The sequence below is a fragment of the Vulpes vulpes genome, chromosome 11, assembly GCF_048418805.1.
Source record: "Vulpes vulpes isolate BD-2025 chromosome 11, VulVul3, whole genome shotgun sequence".
In the NCBI taxonomy this organism is placed as follows: Eukaryota; Metazoa; Chordata; class Mammalia; order Carnivora; family Canidae; genus Vulpes; species Vulpes vulpes.
Window position 1 is genome coordinate 85,297,225 of NC_132790.1, and position 15,781 is coordinate 85,313,005.

Sequence of the window (15,781 nt, forward strand, 5' to 3'; positions counted from 1 at the left end):
CCTGGCTCCTTTTCCCCAGAGTAACCACAGCCCCATCTCCTGGGTGACCATCTGTGCACACACAGCCTACAAGTCTGCTGTGTGCCAACTACTGGGCTTTACAACTCATCCCCCCACATTCACTGTGCCTGAGTCCCAGGCTGAGCGTGTCTGCATTTGTTGCCATTTTACAAGTAGCACCCAGGAGGTTAAGTACTGGGTCACATGCTAAAGGAAGAGCCAGAATTTGACTGTTTCCATAGCTCCAGGGAACAAGAGCCTGTGCCCAACCAGGCCCAGCTCCCTGCCTCCTGTCATTAACTTGGAACCTCTCCTAAGGTTAGCCCTACCCTGGTGCTTGCACAGTTTGGGCAGCCCAAGGGCTTTGGGAGCACCACATCAGCCTTCTTTCAAAGGGAAGCAATTAGCTGGCTCCAGGTCACACTGATGCTCCTGGGAGTTGGGAGGTCAGGTGGGGTGAGGGGTGGTGTCTCAAGCGGATGGTGCCACTTTCATTGCTGTGGATTTGCCCCTCATAGAATAAAGTCAGCAGAGACCCCTCTTCCTATGTCAAGCTATCTGTAGGCAAGAAGACACAGATGAGCAAGGTAAGACAGCTTGTGTGTAGCCATGGGACAAGGAAATGGGGGCCCCGCCCCTTTTCAAGGAGAGAAGAAAAGGGAAGGGAATCAGAGAACTGAATGCTTACTAGGTGCCAGGTTACAATCTAGGTACTTCGTCTTCAGAGCAACCTCACGAAATAGCTCTACAGTTCTAGAAACCAGAACTCTGGTTGGCCCCCTCCCCTGGAAGTGAGCTCTAGTGCTGCTGGTGTGCTTTTCAGCCCCTGCAAAACGTCCTGAGGGAGCGCTCCTTGCCTTGGAGTCTGGCTGCCCTGCCCTAATGCCTCCCATAAGTCGTAGTGTGTGCGGGTCTGACACACACTGAAGAAGGACTGAGCAGGGGCTGAGCAGAGGCTGAGCAGGCTCCCAGTGCTGGTGGGTGGCCAGATGAAAGGAGAGGGTGCCGGTATCCTGCTGACCCTTCAGCGATCTCTCTTCTATCCCCAGACCTGTCCCCACAGCAAGGACCCAGTGTGGAGCCAGATGTTCTCCTTCTTTGTGTACAATGTGGCAGCTGAGGAGCTGCATCTGAAGGTTTGTCTGGAGTTGGGTTCTTGGGACAAAGCTAAGAAGTATCTCAGCCAGGAGGGGCGGGGAACTTGAAATGCACCAGGTTCTCTGAGCAGTCAAGTCAGCCCCTTGTGTGTGGGAGAGGATGCAGAGGCCCCACATCTTCATGAGGCAATAAGCAAGAGGCTGTGGAAGGACAAACCCTTCCTGCAGAAGTCTTTCCAGTTATATAGCACCCAGAGTGGCCTGTGTTGGAATCCTCCCAGGGCCTTAATGATGATGTGCCTCTTTAAAAAATAATTTAATCTTCACAAAAGATACTTCCTTTATTTTACACATGAGCAAATAGAGGCTCCATCAATGACTCTGTCATGACATCTTTAACAACAAACGGCAGAACTGGGATCTTTTGGGGCCCTCAGCCTATCAGTCCCTAAGCCTCTACGGCCCAGGGCACTTGACACACTGCCTCTACCCTGACTGCAAACAGGGGCCGGGCCTGGTCCTAGTCCCAGGCGTTCAGAACAGGACCAGAGGCCAACAGAAGCACAGTACATGCTTATTGAAGTGAACTTAGACTTGAATGGGGCCTAGAGAGGTGGTGGTGGGTGCGGGGCTTAATTCTCCTGTTTTGTGACTGGCCCACTGCCCAGGTGCTTGATGATACCCAAGAGTGTGCTCTGGGAGTGCTGGAGTTCCCCCTGTGCCAGATCCTCCCCTACACAGACCTCACCCTCGAGCAGCGCTTCCAGCTGGACCACTCAGGCCTAGACAGCCTCATCTCCATGAGGCTGGTGCTTCGGGTAAATGCCTCCTTTGGTTCCCCAGGGTGGGTGAGGGGTGGAGCTCTGGCCATGGAACAAAGTGGGCTCTCCCAGCACTAAGTACCTGCTCTGTGCTGAGAAGCAGTTAGGAAATAGGTTCATATTTTTCATCAACTTTGGAATATTGTCAGCCATTATCTCTTCAGATACTGCCTCTCCCATTCTTTTAATCCTTCCTTCTAGAACTCCTACACTGGACCTTCTCACCATCTCCTGTCTCCACCTGACCTCACTTTCATATTTTCTATTTCTTTATCTCTTGGTGCCACATTTCTGATTTCCTCAGATCTGTCTTCTAGACTACTAATTCTTTACCTATTCATGGTTTTTATTTCAAAAGCTATTTTTATTTCCAATTTTATCTTTTCCAAATCCAGTTTTTTCACTGTATTTTATTATCATGTTTCTATTCCATCTTTAATCATCTGAAAATACCTATGTGTGTGTGTGAATTCTATTATCTGAAGATCTTGAGAGTTAGATTTTGATGTTTGTTGTATCTGTTGATGCGTTTTCAGGGTGACTCATTTCTATGTTTGGTAACTTGAGTTGCAAACATATGTTGAGTTTGCTTGCTTCCAGGGAGGTTCTGTTTTGCCATAACCAAGCACTTGGGGGCATTACAAACTAGGGTCCATTCTTATGCTAATTTTTAAATTTTAGGTTTCAAGATCACACAAGTATAAATATGAACCAAAATCCATATAAGATAGTCCTGTAAGGTGCCATATTCTCAGAAAAGTCTTCAGGTCCCCCAGGAGAGTACGGTGGAAACAGCCCTATTTCTTAGCAGTCTTTCCTGGAAGGGGAGGGTGGGGTGGGTTTGGAATGTTTATCCTAGATTACTATTTTCCCTAAAGAGACCCTACCTACCTTCATGGTTCCTACTCCCAGCCTTACACTGTTGACCTGAGGCCTCTTCTCCTTACTGCTTGAATTTTTCAAGGTTGATAAATGACCCTAGGAAAGCTTAGCCTTTATTTTTCAGTAATCCTAGGAGTTTTAGTTTTTTGTAAATTTGGCTATGTATTTACAAGGTGTTTCATTTTATTAGGCATTCCTAATGAGGCTTTTCAGAATATTGACCACCACCGTGCTAGAAATGGAAGTCCCTAGAAATGGCCTTAATGACTGAGGGAGGAGAAACATTATGGCCAAGGTTTGAAACTTTGGGGGTAGGATCACAGGGGTGTGTGTGGACAGGAAACACATTTTAGGGAAAGCAATGGTGAATAGGGTAACAGCTGGAAAGGACCCTACCTGGAAGGCAGTGTGTGATATATGTGAAAGGTAAGAGGAGTGCAGGAGTGGAGGTGTAGATCTGGGAGTTAGCTGCATGGAGGGACCGTACATGCTGTAAGAATGAGTCAGGTCTGGGATGCCTGGGTGGCTCAGTGGTTGAGCTTTGGCTCAGGGCGTGATCCTGGATTCCCAGGTTCGAGTCCCACATCGGGCTTCTTGCATGGACAAGGAGCCCACTTCTCCCTCTTCCTATGTCTCTGCCTCTCTCTCTGTCTCTCATGAATAAATAAAAATAAAATCTTAAAAAAAAAAATGAGTCAGGTCTCCGCTAGCCAGTGTGAGTGGAGGCAGGACTGAATCCTCATGAAGACTCACTAGTGAGACAGTAATGAGGGAAAAAGAGAATAATTGGTTATAGGGACCCAAGGGTGGACAGAGGTTAATGAAGATATGGTCTGGGGGGAGAAATCCATTGAGATGGGCAGTCAGGAAGGAACCTTTTCCCAGAGGTTAAGATGAGAGCAGAGGAGGAGAAAGTGGATGTGGGGGCCGCAGCCCATAACCCTGTCATCTGCTTGCAGTTCCTGCGCGTGGAAGAACGAGAGATGGGGAGCCCATACACAGGACCTGAAGCCCTAAAGAAAGGTCCTCTGTTCATTAAGAAGGTGGACACCAACCAGAACCCCAAAGCCCCATCCCAGGGAGAGTGCCCTGCAAATTTGCCATGCCCCCCAGATCCTGCTTCTGATACCAAAGAAGCCTCCAAGAGCACCACGACAACCACCAGTGCCACTATTGTTGCCACCGAGCCCACACCCCAAGACACAGGCCCAGAGCCCAAAGGCAAGGACAGTGCCAGAGGGTTCTGTGAGCCCATGGGGAAGAAGAAGAGTTCGGCCACCATCTTCCTGACTGTCCCAGGCCCCCACTCTCCAGGGCCCATCAAGTCACCCAGACCCATGAAATGCCCTGCCTCCCCACTCGCATGGCCGCCCAAGAGGCTAGCTCCCAGCATGTCCTCGCTCAACTCCCTGGCCTCCTCCTGCTTTGATCTGACAGAGATCAGCTTCAACATTGAGTACGCACCTCTGCTTAATCGGGTTAAAGTGACCTGTGTGAAAAAATCCATCCCGGATGGAAATGTAGATATGAACTCACTTTCCTGTACAAGTTCTGCTCTTTCACAAAGTGGCTTCATGAGAGGCAGCGTGGTATATGCTAGAAACAAAGGGCAAGGGGGAGAGAAAGCAAACGCATTCCAGTTGTAAAACAGGTGCTGGGCTTTGGATATTAAGGTTCCTTCCCACAGAGACATTTCCTGAATTCTCAAGTGTACTGGGATGATATGGAAAGCTTAGAATGTAGAAATAGGTCATCAATGACTGCCGTTTATTGTTAACTGTGAGCTTAACATGTTATTTAACTCCATCTTCACAATTACCCTATGATATCATAAAGGTCAAGTAACTCAGCCAAGGTCCCACAGGAAGTTATGGTATAAAGACAGATCCCACTCCAGGGTTCATGTTCTTCCTACTGTGAAGTAGGATAATTAGCATGTGAATGGATGGGACTGACTTCTGACAGAAAGGACCTTACTGAGAATTATTAACCTACATGGCTCTATGTTCCTAAAGCAGGACATGCTTCTGTCTTAGGGTCTGGGGGAGAAGCCAACAGCTATAATGGCAGGGAAGTGACAAGTTCTTTCTTTACAGAGGCGGGGATCTCAGGCAGTGGAGGCTGGGTGAGATTCAGCTCACAGTGCGTTATGTGTGTCTGCGGCGCTGCCTCAGTGTGCTCATCAATGGCTGCAGGTAATGGGGTGCTGGGCCAGGGAAATGCTCCGCTGGGAGCATCAGGTGAACAAAAGAGTGGAGTTGGTAGGGATGGGCGTCCCTGAGACAATACACTAGGAAGAACTGAGGTTTGAAGGCTGCATGGTATGAATGACAAGGTCCTCAATGATGCCGAGGACTCCAGAGCCAAGGGCATTGTTTAAATATAGCCACTGCAAAAACTGGGGTGACTTGGAGCCAGTACCTTTTCTTAAGTAAGAATCTCCAACTTCCTTTAGATGGGAAGTACTTGCTCTACTCCAGACTTTAAAAAACACATGTTTTAAAAATCCTGCATTGATGTTTTGAGTTCTAAATTCTGCAGACTTTTGCTTTTTGGTCATTTAAACTACAAGGCATTTTTTCCTCAAAGCCATCTAAAGCTTAATGGCTAGTACAGCCTTCTCCAAGAGTCCTTTCAGTGTTTCTAAACTTTCTTCTTTAAATTTTTTTTTTTTTTAATTTTTATTTATGATAGTCACAGAGAGAGAGAGAGAGGCAGAGACACAGGCGGAGGGAGAAGCAGGCTCCATGCACCGGGAGCCTGATGTGGGATTCGATCCCGGGTCTCCAGGATCGCGCCCTGGGCCAAAGGCAGGCGCCAAACCACTGCGCCACCCAGGGATCCCTAAACTTTCTTCTTTAATGTCTTTGAAACCACATCAGAAACCTGACACCCTGTACCAGCAGTGGAGCTGATCCCTATGTCCGCATCTACTTGTTACCAGAAAGGAGGTGGGCAAGTCGTAAGAAGACCTCAGTAAAACGGAAGACCCTGGAACCCCTGTTTGATGAGACGTAAGTGAACCAAACTGCCCTGCCTAGAGTGTCTTCTTATGGAGTCAACTATTTGCCGAGTGCCTGTTGTGTGCCTGGAAAGCCTACTAGATGCTGGGAAGGGCTAGGTCTGTGGGCCTCAGGATAACATAGTCTATGTCTTCATGAAATTTTTATAGGTTAGTGGGAGAAAAGGACTGCCAAGGCAGTTTAGCAAAACAGCTATCAACTTTTCTTGCCCATAGAGGCTAAAATGTTCCTGATTATTATCTGCTCTGTACTTTTCCCCTTTAAATGAAATCTTTTTTATAGTAAAAGGACTTAAATCTGGTCAAATATGTTTTCTTTGAATGTTTTATTTATTTATTTATTTTTGTTTTGTTTTTTGTTTTTTTCTTTGAATGTTTTAAAGTAGTAGTTAAAAACAAACATACCTTAAATCCAGAGACCTAAAATTTTCTCTAAAGCTCCAAGCTCTTTAGCCTGTCTTCCCTTCTGCAACAAAGCATAGGTGGCAAGTGAAATAGATATCCTCCCTTGACTTGCCCACTCATATCCTTGGGTACAAGACTGGTAGATTCTAATCACATTTCCTGTTCTTGATGGGCCTGGTATGGCAAGTCTTAGGTGAAATATTCTGTACCTTGAAGTCAACTTGAAGTCAAGAAATCAAAATCTCATCATTGCCTCCTTTTGCTTCAGAATCCTACCAAAAGACATTTCTAACCAGCCTGGGAAGATAATATATTTAATGATTTTTATTTCCTCTTATCTTGGTCAATAATAACGCATTTTAAAAGAGTTGCACTGAGTCCTCTTTGGGCCATGTCTAAGAACTAATATGTTCCTTCAAGAGCTTCAAGAGTTCCTTCAAGAAAGGGTATGGAAGAGAGAGAATCTATTTACTATTTATTGAACACTTTATGCCAGGCACCATCCTAAAATGAAAGACTTTACACTCAAAGATAAAAGGATTTCAAAATTGCTATGTGGGAACACAGGAGGTAGAGGTTTGACACTTGGCTTTTGTGACAAACCTGATCTGTTAGCAATTCTCTCTCAAATTTTAACAGTAATATATGGTTGGGTTATCTGGAGGGCAGACTTGGCAACTTCCACCCTAACAATAAACCTAGAAATAAGGAGACAGAAACCTCTTGTGAGTCATACTAAGACATGTTGTAATTAATATGTCAAAAGTTGAAGGGAGAATCTTAAAAACAGCAAGAGAAAAACTTGTTACATATAAGGGAACCCTTTAGATAGCAGAGTTTTCAGCAGAAACTTGGCAGGCCAGAAGGGACTGGCATGATATAGTCAAAGTACTGAAAGAAAAAACTTCTAAACGAGAATACTTTACCTGGCAAAGTTGTCATTAAGACTTGGAGAGAGAGAAGTTATTACCACTGGACTGGCCTTAAAAGAATTATGAAAGGGACTTTGTAAGCTGAAAAGAAAGATTGCTAATTAGTAGCAAGAATACATGTAAAGGCATAAGTCTCACTGGTAAATATATAGTAAAGGTAGTGGATTAATTACATATAAAGCTAGTTAGAAGGTTAAAAAAAACTACTAAAAATAACTATCACCACAGTAATTAATTAAGGTATATAAAAAAAGATATAAAATGTGGTGGGGCAGGAGTAAAACGTAGAGCTTTAGAATGCTTTCAAACCTAAGATATTATCAACTTAAAGTAGACTGTTCAATATAAGCCTCAGTGTAACCTATAGTAGGTAGGTACACAAAATGTAAAAAGAAAGTAATGTAAGCACACCACTAAGCAAAGTCATAAAACGACAATGGAAGAAAGCAAAAGAAGAAAGGAATAGAGAGGGACCACAAAACAGCCAGAAAACAACAAAATGGCATTAAGTACTATTAATATAAACTATCAAAGTTACTTTAAATATAAATTGACTAAATTCTCCATTCAAAAGACACAGAGTGGCTGAAAGGATAAAAAACATAAACAAAAACAAGATCCATCTATGTGTGGTCTATAAGAGACTCATTAGGCAAAGTATAACTTATTTTGTACACAAACTGATAATAAAGGGATGGAAAAATATATTCTAAGCAGATGGAAACTTAAAGAAAACTGGGGTAGCTATACTTCTATCAGACAAAATAGACTTGAAAACAAAGACTGTAATAAGAGACAAAGATGGGCATTATATAATGATAAAGAAGTCAATTTAATAAGAGGATATACCATTTACAAATATTTCTGCATCCAACATAGGAGCAGCTAAATATAGAAATCAGATATTAACAGACCTAAAGGAAAAAAATAGCAATACAGTAAGAACAGCAATACAATCCTAGGAGGGGACTTTAATACCCCACTTAGATCAATGATAGATCATCCAGACAATAAATAAGGAAATATTAACTTTAAATGACATGTTAGACCACATGGATTTAACAGATAGATACAGAACATTTCATCCAAAAGCAGGATATATAGAATATGTTCTTTTCAAGTGCACATGGGACATTCTCCTAGATAGATCATATGTAGATCACAAAACAAGTGTTAATAAACTTAAGAAAACTGAAATTATATCAAGTATCTTCTCTGACCATAATGATATGAACTAGGAATCAAGTACAAGAAGTAAAATAGAAAATTTACAAGTATGTAAAGATTAAACACCATGCTACTGAACAACCAGCAGGTCAAAGAAGAAATCAAAAATATCTTCAGACAAATGGGAAGTACAACTTGCCAAATTTGTGGAATGCAGCAAAAGCAGTTCTAAGAGGGAAGTTCACAGCAATAAATACCTATGTCAGTAAACAATAAAAATCTCAACCTCAGTTTATACCTCAAGGTATAAAAAGAATGAAGAAAGCCCAAAGTTAACAGAAGAAAGGAAATAAAGAACAGAGCAGAAATAAATTATAGAAATAGAGACTAAGACAATAGATAAGATCAATGAAACTAAGAGTAGGTTCTTTGAAAAGATAAAATTGACAAGCCTTAGGCTAGACGCATCAAGAAAAAACAAAATCAGAAAGGAAAGAGGAGATATTATAACCAATACCACAGAAGTACAAAGGATCGTGAGAGTACAATGAACAGTTATACACGAACAAATTTGACAAGCTAGAAGAAATGGGTAAAGTCTTAGAAACATACAACCAAGACTGAATAATGAATAGAAAATCTGAACAGACCGATTACTAATAAGGAGACTGAATCAGTAATCAAAAATCTCCCAACAAACAAAAGTCCAGGACCAGATGGCTTCACTGGTGAATTATATCAAACACTCAGAGAATACCAATCCCTTTCAAACTCTTTGAAAAAACAGGAGAGGGAACACTTCCAAACTCATTATACAAGGCCAGCATTACCAAAACCAAATAAGGAGACAAGAAAAAATTACAGACCATCTATGAACATAGATGCAAAAATCCTCAACAAAAGATTAGAAACCTGAATTCAATACTATATTAAAAGGATCATACATCATGATTAAGTGGGGATCTCAGGATGCAAGGATTAAACATCCATCTGCATATCAATGTGAAACATCAAATTAACAAAAATCATATGTTCATCTCAATGGATGCAGATAACACATGTGATAAAATTCAACATCCATTTATGATAAAACTATCAACAGAATGAGTATAGAGGGACAGTACCTCAACATAATAAAGGCCATAAGTGAAGCCCACAGCTAACATCATACTCAGACAGGGATGTCTACTCTTACCACTTTTCGTGTACTGGAAGTCCTAATTAGAGCAATTAAGCAAGAAAAAACAAAAGGCATCCAAATTGAAAAGGAAGAAGTAAAGTGTCACTGTTTGCAGATGACATGACATAGAAAACCCTAAAGACTCCACCCATAAACTCTTAGAACTAATCAGCAAGTTCAGTAAAGCTTCAAGATTCAAAATCAATATGCAAACACCTGTTGCATTTCTGAACACTAACAATGAATTATTAGAGAAATTAGAAAACAATCCCATTTATGGTAGCATCAAAGAATATAATACCTAGGAATAAGTTTAACCATGAAGGTGAAAGATCTGTATGTTGACATTTTTTTTTTAAATTTTTTTTTTTATGATAGTCACAGAGAGAGAGAGAGAGAGGCAGAGACACAGATAGAGGGAGAAGCAGGCTCCATGCACTGGGAGCCTGACGTGGGATTCGATCCCGGGTCTCCAGGATCGCGCCCTGGGCCAAAGGCAGGCGCCAAACCGCTGCGCCACCCAGGGATCCCCGAAAGCTATAAGACATTAATGAGAAAAATTAAAAACACAAATAAATGGAAAGATAGTTCCTGTTCATGGAATGGAAGAATTAATGTTGTTTAAATGTCCATACTCCCAAAGCAATATACAGATTTAATTCAATCTTTTCAAAATTCCAATGGGATTTTCACAGAAAGAGAATAAATCCTAAAATTTGTATGGAACAACAAAAATCCCAAAGCAATCTTGAGAACAAAACTGGAGGCATTATACTACTTGATTTCAAACTCTTACAAATCTATAGTAATCAAAGCAGTATGGTTTTGGCATAAAAACAGACACAAAGATCAATGGAACAAGATAGTTCATAAATAAACCCACACGTATATTATGGTCAATTAATTTATGACAAAAGTCAACTAGTATTACAACTTATACAATGGGGAAAGGACTGTTTCTTCAATACATGGTGCTGGAAAAACTGGACAGCGACATTTAAATGAATAAAACTGGACCACGATCTTACATTATACACAATAATAAACTCAATATGGATTAGAGGCTTGAATGTCTGAAACCATAAAACTCCTAGAAAAAAATATAGGCAATAAGCTCGACATTGAACTTAGTGATAATTTTTTGAATTTGACACCAAAAGCAAAGGCAACAAAAACAAAAACAAGTGCAAACTCCCTCAAGCTAAAAAGTGTCTGCAAAGGAAACTGCCCAACAAAATTAAGAGGCTACCTACAGAGTGGGAGGAAATTTCTGATAAGTGGTTAATATTCAAAATATCCAAAGAATTTAAAACAATTCAAAACACGTCTAGTTTAAAGATAGAGAACCTAAACAGACATTTTCCCAAAGACATACAGATGGCCAATAGACACATGAAAAGGTGCTCAGTATCACTAATCAACAGTGAAATTCAAATCAAAACCACAATGAGATATCACCTCATACCTGTTAGAATGACTATTACCAAGTGTTGGTGAAGATATGGAGAAAGGGAACACTTGTGCACTGTTGGTGGGAATGTAAATTGTTGCAGGCATTATGGAAAACAGTATGGAGTCTCATCAAAAAATTAAAAATAGAATTACCATATGATCCAGCAACTCCATCTCTGGGTATTTATCCAAGGAAAGTGAAAACACTAATTCAGAAACACATACATACTCCCATGCTCACTACAACTTTATTTACAATAGCCAAGAAATGAAAGCAACCTAAGCGTCCACTGATGGATGAATGAAGAAAATGTGGCATATATACAATGGAATATTGTTCAGCCATAAAAAATAATGAAATCTTGCCATTTGCAAAAACATGGATGGACCTTTAGGGTATTATGCTAAGTGAAATAAGTCAGAAAAATATTCTTACTGTATAATCTTATTTATATGTGGAATCTAAAAATAAACAAAAAAACCCATAAAAGCAAAAAAAAAAAAAAAAAAACAAAACCCAAAAGATGCCAAGCTTGTGGATAAAAAGAAGAGATTGGTGGTTGGGAGGGGTGGAGGTAGGTAAAGGGAGTCAAATGGAACAAATTTCCACTTATAAAATGAAGTCATGGGGATATAATGCACAGCATGGTGACCATATTTAATACTATATTACATATTTGGAAGTAGCTAGGAGAGTGGATCTTGAAAGTTCTCATCACAAGAAAAAAAAGTTTGTAACTATGTATAGTGATAGATGTTGACTTATGGTGATCATTTTGCAATATATACAAAAATCCAATCTTTGCTATACACCTGAAACTAATGTTCCCTTATGTCCAAAAAAACAAAACAAAAACAAAAACAAAACTAGAAGTAAGGATTCCAGTGGCCTCTTGTGAGTACACGACAAAGCTATAGACTAAGATTCCTCTGCCTTACTCCACAGGCAGAAGAGGGAAGGGCCACTATTTTCTATGAAGTTCCAATATACCTTAATATTCAGCATCCTTGTCCTTAGCTGGTCAGAAACAACAAAAGAGACAGGGATTAAGGCAGTTTTATAAGCAAGCACTGTTGAGAGTGAGAAGGGGTAGTTGAAAGAGAGGGAGACAGGGTAGGCTCAGAGAAAGAAACCCCAAAGCATAGTAGTCCAAGGCACTTCACAGAGAGACCAACAGCCTCTTGATATTTCCAGGGCTTGTGATTAGCATAGGACAGTGGTTACCTGTAATAACAATGCATTGAATATCTGCTATGAGCCAACATTGTTCTAGATGGTCCCCTCAATAGTCTATATCTGTTTTAAAAGTAGGAAAATGGATCAAACACTTCAGATTTTCAACAAAAATGATTAAAATATATAAATCTCGAAAAACTTACTTTCTGACTTTTTGCATTTAAAGATTTGAATTTTTTGTTCCCATGGAAGAAGTAAAGAAGAGGTCACTAGATGTTGCAGTGAAAAACAGTAGGCCACTTGGCTCACATAGAAGGAAGGAACTAGGAAAAGTAAGTACAAGAGGGACTCTTGGTGAGTTCATTGGTGGAACACCTTGCAGAAATTCTGATGGGATCATCTGGCTGTTACCAGAACTGGCTTCAAGGACGGTAGATCCTCATTGGGAGGTTTTGTGTGTGTATCTTTTTAATATTGTTGAAAGTAAAATAGATGGGTAAATTAATGTGATGAACACTATTTTAACAAACTGGAAAATCTATCCAAATTCATCATTGCACAAGTATCTGAACATCTATTAAGTATTGTTTTGATAAATACAACACTGTGTGAAGCTTGCGTCTTATTATGCCAAGATTTTTGTGGCGATGGGATTTTACTTAAAGTGAAAGTAGAGAAAATATAATCTTCAGGAAGATGCCAAGGAGAGACAAAAAAGAATATTTGTACAATACTTTGCAGTTGTATTTTTTTAAATTTTTATTTATTTATGATAGTCACAGAGGGAGAGAGAGAGGCAGAGACATAGGCAGAGGGAGAAGCAGGCTCCATGTACCGGGAGCCCGATGTGGGATTCGATCCCGGGTCTCCAGGATCACGCCCTGGGCCAAAGGCAGGCGCCAAACCGCTGCGCCACCCAGGAATCCCCTGCAGTTGTATTTTAATAAACACCTTCTTATAATCATTTTAAGAGCCCACTTCTATGATGTAAGTGACATTATTCCCATTTCTATAGTTGAGGCAACTGTGGTGTCTTGCTTAAAATTACTAATCTGTTCACAAGTAAAGGCAAGTCTATTTTCTCTTTCAGTAACATTTTTAAATTCTGAGGTTTAACTCCAAAGAGCAGTTCACCTTTCCCCAAGTACACTGAGTTCAATGTCTATACTGTCCTTCTGGAGAGCTTCCGTGTTGAGAGCTAAAAGAAAAAGAGCCCCTGATCAAAACTGAAACCTAAGGGGGCCCTTTTTATGATTCATTCCGTTTGTCCCAGTATGTTTCCATTTTTTGGAAAGAAACTGATTTTTTGTGTTTGTTTAGGTACTGATTGACTTATCAAAAGAGGATCTAATTAAGGGCTTCTCACGATGGTAAGTGAGACCTTTCATTTTATTCCATTAATCTAGTACTCAAGACATTGTCTCAGACAGTTGCACATAATCTTTCTCTAAAACTTTTCCTTTTTCAGTACACGTCAGCTTCATTGCTTATCAAGGAGGGAGACACATTATCACCTGTACCTAAGGCTTCTAACAGACCTAAGCTCTAGCCTTAATCCTGGCTGGTTGACTTAGAGAGATGGGCTCTTCCAGTCCCACAGAGGCCTGGGGACTGGGAGACAAGGCTGGTTAGACAAGGCTGCTTGTCCTGATGCTGCCACCACAACATACTCTCAATACTAACACAAGTCCAAACCCAACTGTCTTACAGGTATGAGCTGACTCCAGATGGACAGCCCAGAAGTTGATGAGCACCCTTCCACCTTTATATTAAGATGTGTACATATGTATATTTTGTAATTTAAGTCAGAACAGCCATTTGAAAATATATACATACATTTTTGTGTGAAATTTAAATATATGACTGGATAGTATTAGAAAGAGGTAAACATATATAAAAGCAAGTACTACTCTCTCTTGGTTGGATTTAATTGTTCAAATCCAGAAAGAAATGGGGTATTTATGCCTAATAAATTATTGGAACCTCGGGGGTGATTTTTTTCTGGTAGGTAATTACATACCATATAATTTGGGATTAGCCCAAATATATGTGTCAAAAGTGTCCTATTCTCAGACATAAGGGGTGAAGGGGGTCTGTTTCTGGAGCGGCTACCAATATTCCTGGGAAGTAACCAACCAAGGGAAGGGGGTTTAAGTAGGTTTTCTACGTGTTTGGAAGAGGAAGGATAGGTTTTTGCTTGTTTGCCATCTTAACCAGAAGTTGTTTTAGGGTTGCTAATATTCGGGTTGTGGTACATGATGCATTCCCTTATACATCTCTGATGCTTTACCATTTTCAGGGCACATGTATTTAGTGAATATTCCAGCGCCATTGTGAGTAACAGAACAGGCATGAGTTGCCCTAATTTTGTTATGAGAACTTGTCACTCAAAATAGAAATCTTAGCAGAAACAAATTTTATTACACATCTACCACGTACTTGGCATAGTAACTTAGTTCAACTGGATGGAGAGTAAACAAACATTAAATACCAAACACAATACTTTAAACATGGCTGATTAAGAAGTAACACAGGTAAATCTCCTGGTGATGGTCTAAAGAAGAAGTCTAAAGCAGTGTATAGGGGTTGAAGGGGAGTTTAAGTGTTGATAGGAAACATAATTTTAGCATATACTAGACAGAGGGCAAGACTTGTGTAAGGGACAAAAAGCCTGAAAAGTTTTGTACCAAAAACCACTGTGGGTGCCAATAAGGACAAGGAACTGGTTGTCAACGATCAGTGGAAGCAGTCAGCTAATCTGTCCTACAGGAATATGGGGTCTAAGGTTACATACAATTGATTTAGTATAGAGACCTCCAAACTTTGAAATGAATGTGAAAATAGGTTTAGAACCTATAATCATGTGAAGCCCCAGGTAACCACAAAACTGGCCCTTAGTGTTGCCATGCCCATCCAGGCCACATGTGGGTCCACTGCAGCAGATAATTCCCACTAAAAGAAGTTCACTGGCAAAAAATTATAAGATACAATTGGAATTTTCAAATTATGAAACACACAAGGACATCAAACAGAAAAATGGTATGAGATGTATTTCAGCAAGAAAGTGAACATCCACATGGGAAAGAATGGGGAACAAAGAAACCCACAAAATGATAACCTAAGTCTTGACTGCTTAAAAAATATAAACAAGCAAGCAACCAAAAATCTTTGCATAAACTGGATTCAAGGGGGATCCCTGGGTGGCTCAGCGGTTTGGCGCCTGCCTTTGGCCCAGGGCGCGATCCTGGAGTCCCGGGATCAAGTCCCACGTCAGGCTCCCTGCATGGAGCCTGCTTCTCCCTCTGCCTGTGTCTCTGCCTCTCTCTCTCTATGTCTATCATGAATAAATAAATAAATAAATCTTAAAAAAAAAACTGGATTCAAAAACACAGTGGCACTAAAATACTGGTATTAATTAACATTTTAAAAAGGCCATGAGGCTGGTTCAGAGGAAAGTTGAAGTGTTTAGGTCACTATCTTACTTAGGAAACTAAAAATAGCTTTAGATTTTAAAAATAAATGATAAATTTGTGTTGGTTACTAGCTTATCACCTCTCAGCTCCAAATTAATCCATCTTTGCTGTGCTTTGATGATTCAGGGGACACCAGACTTGTCTCTTTGTCAGGGGGCTTGATGTTAGGCTTT

The 15,781-nt window shown here is 40.6% G+C and overlaps 1 protein-coding gene across 3 annotated transcripts in view; it reads left to right on the forward strand.

Moving 5' to 3' along the window:
• The window catches only part of ESYT3 (extended synaptotagmin 3), a 47,264-nt gene extending 33,143 nt beyond the window's left edge, over positions 1 to 14,121 (forward strand). Inside the window, exons 15-23 of one of the 3 annotated variants that reach the window (XM_026018549.2) lie at positions 519 to 587; positions 1,050 to 1,136; positions 1,766 to 1,915; positions 3,760 to 4,256; positions 4,897 to 4,995; positions 5,683 to 5,814; positions 12,362 to 12,467; positions 13,456 to 13,505; positions 13,846 to 14,121. In XM_026018549.2, the coding sequence (XP_025874334.2) occupies positions 519 to 587; positions 1,050 to 1,136; positions 1,766 to 1,915; positions 3,760 to 4,256; positions 4,897 to 4,995; positions 5,683 to 5,814; positions 12,362 to 12,467; positions 13,456 to 13,505; positions 13,846 to 13,882 (1,227 nt within the window). In that variant the 3' untranslated portion in view covers positions 13,883 to 14,121. Of the gene's footprint in view, positions 1 to 518; positions 588 to 1,049; positions 1,137 to 1,765; positions 1,916 to 3,759; positions 4,257 to 4,896; positions 4,996 to 5,682; positions 5,815 to 12,361; positions 12,702 to 13,455; positions 13,506 to 13,845 lie in introns of those variants that run through there. The other 2 variants (XM_072726945.1, XM_072726944.1) reach the window with 2 other exon arrangements.
• Positions 14,122 to 15,781: the final 1,660 nt, after the last annotated feature.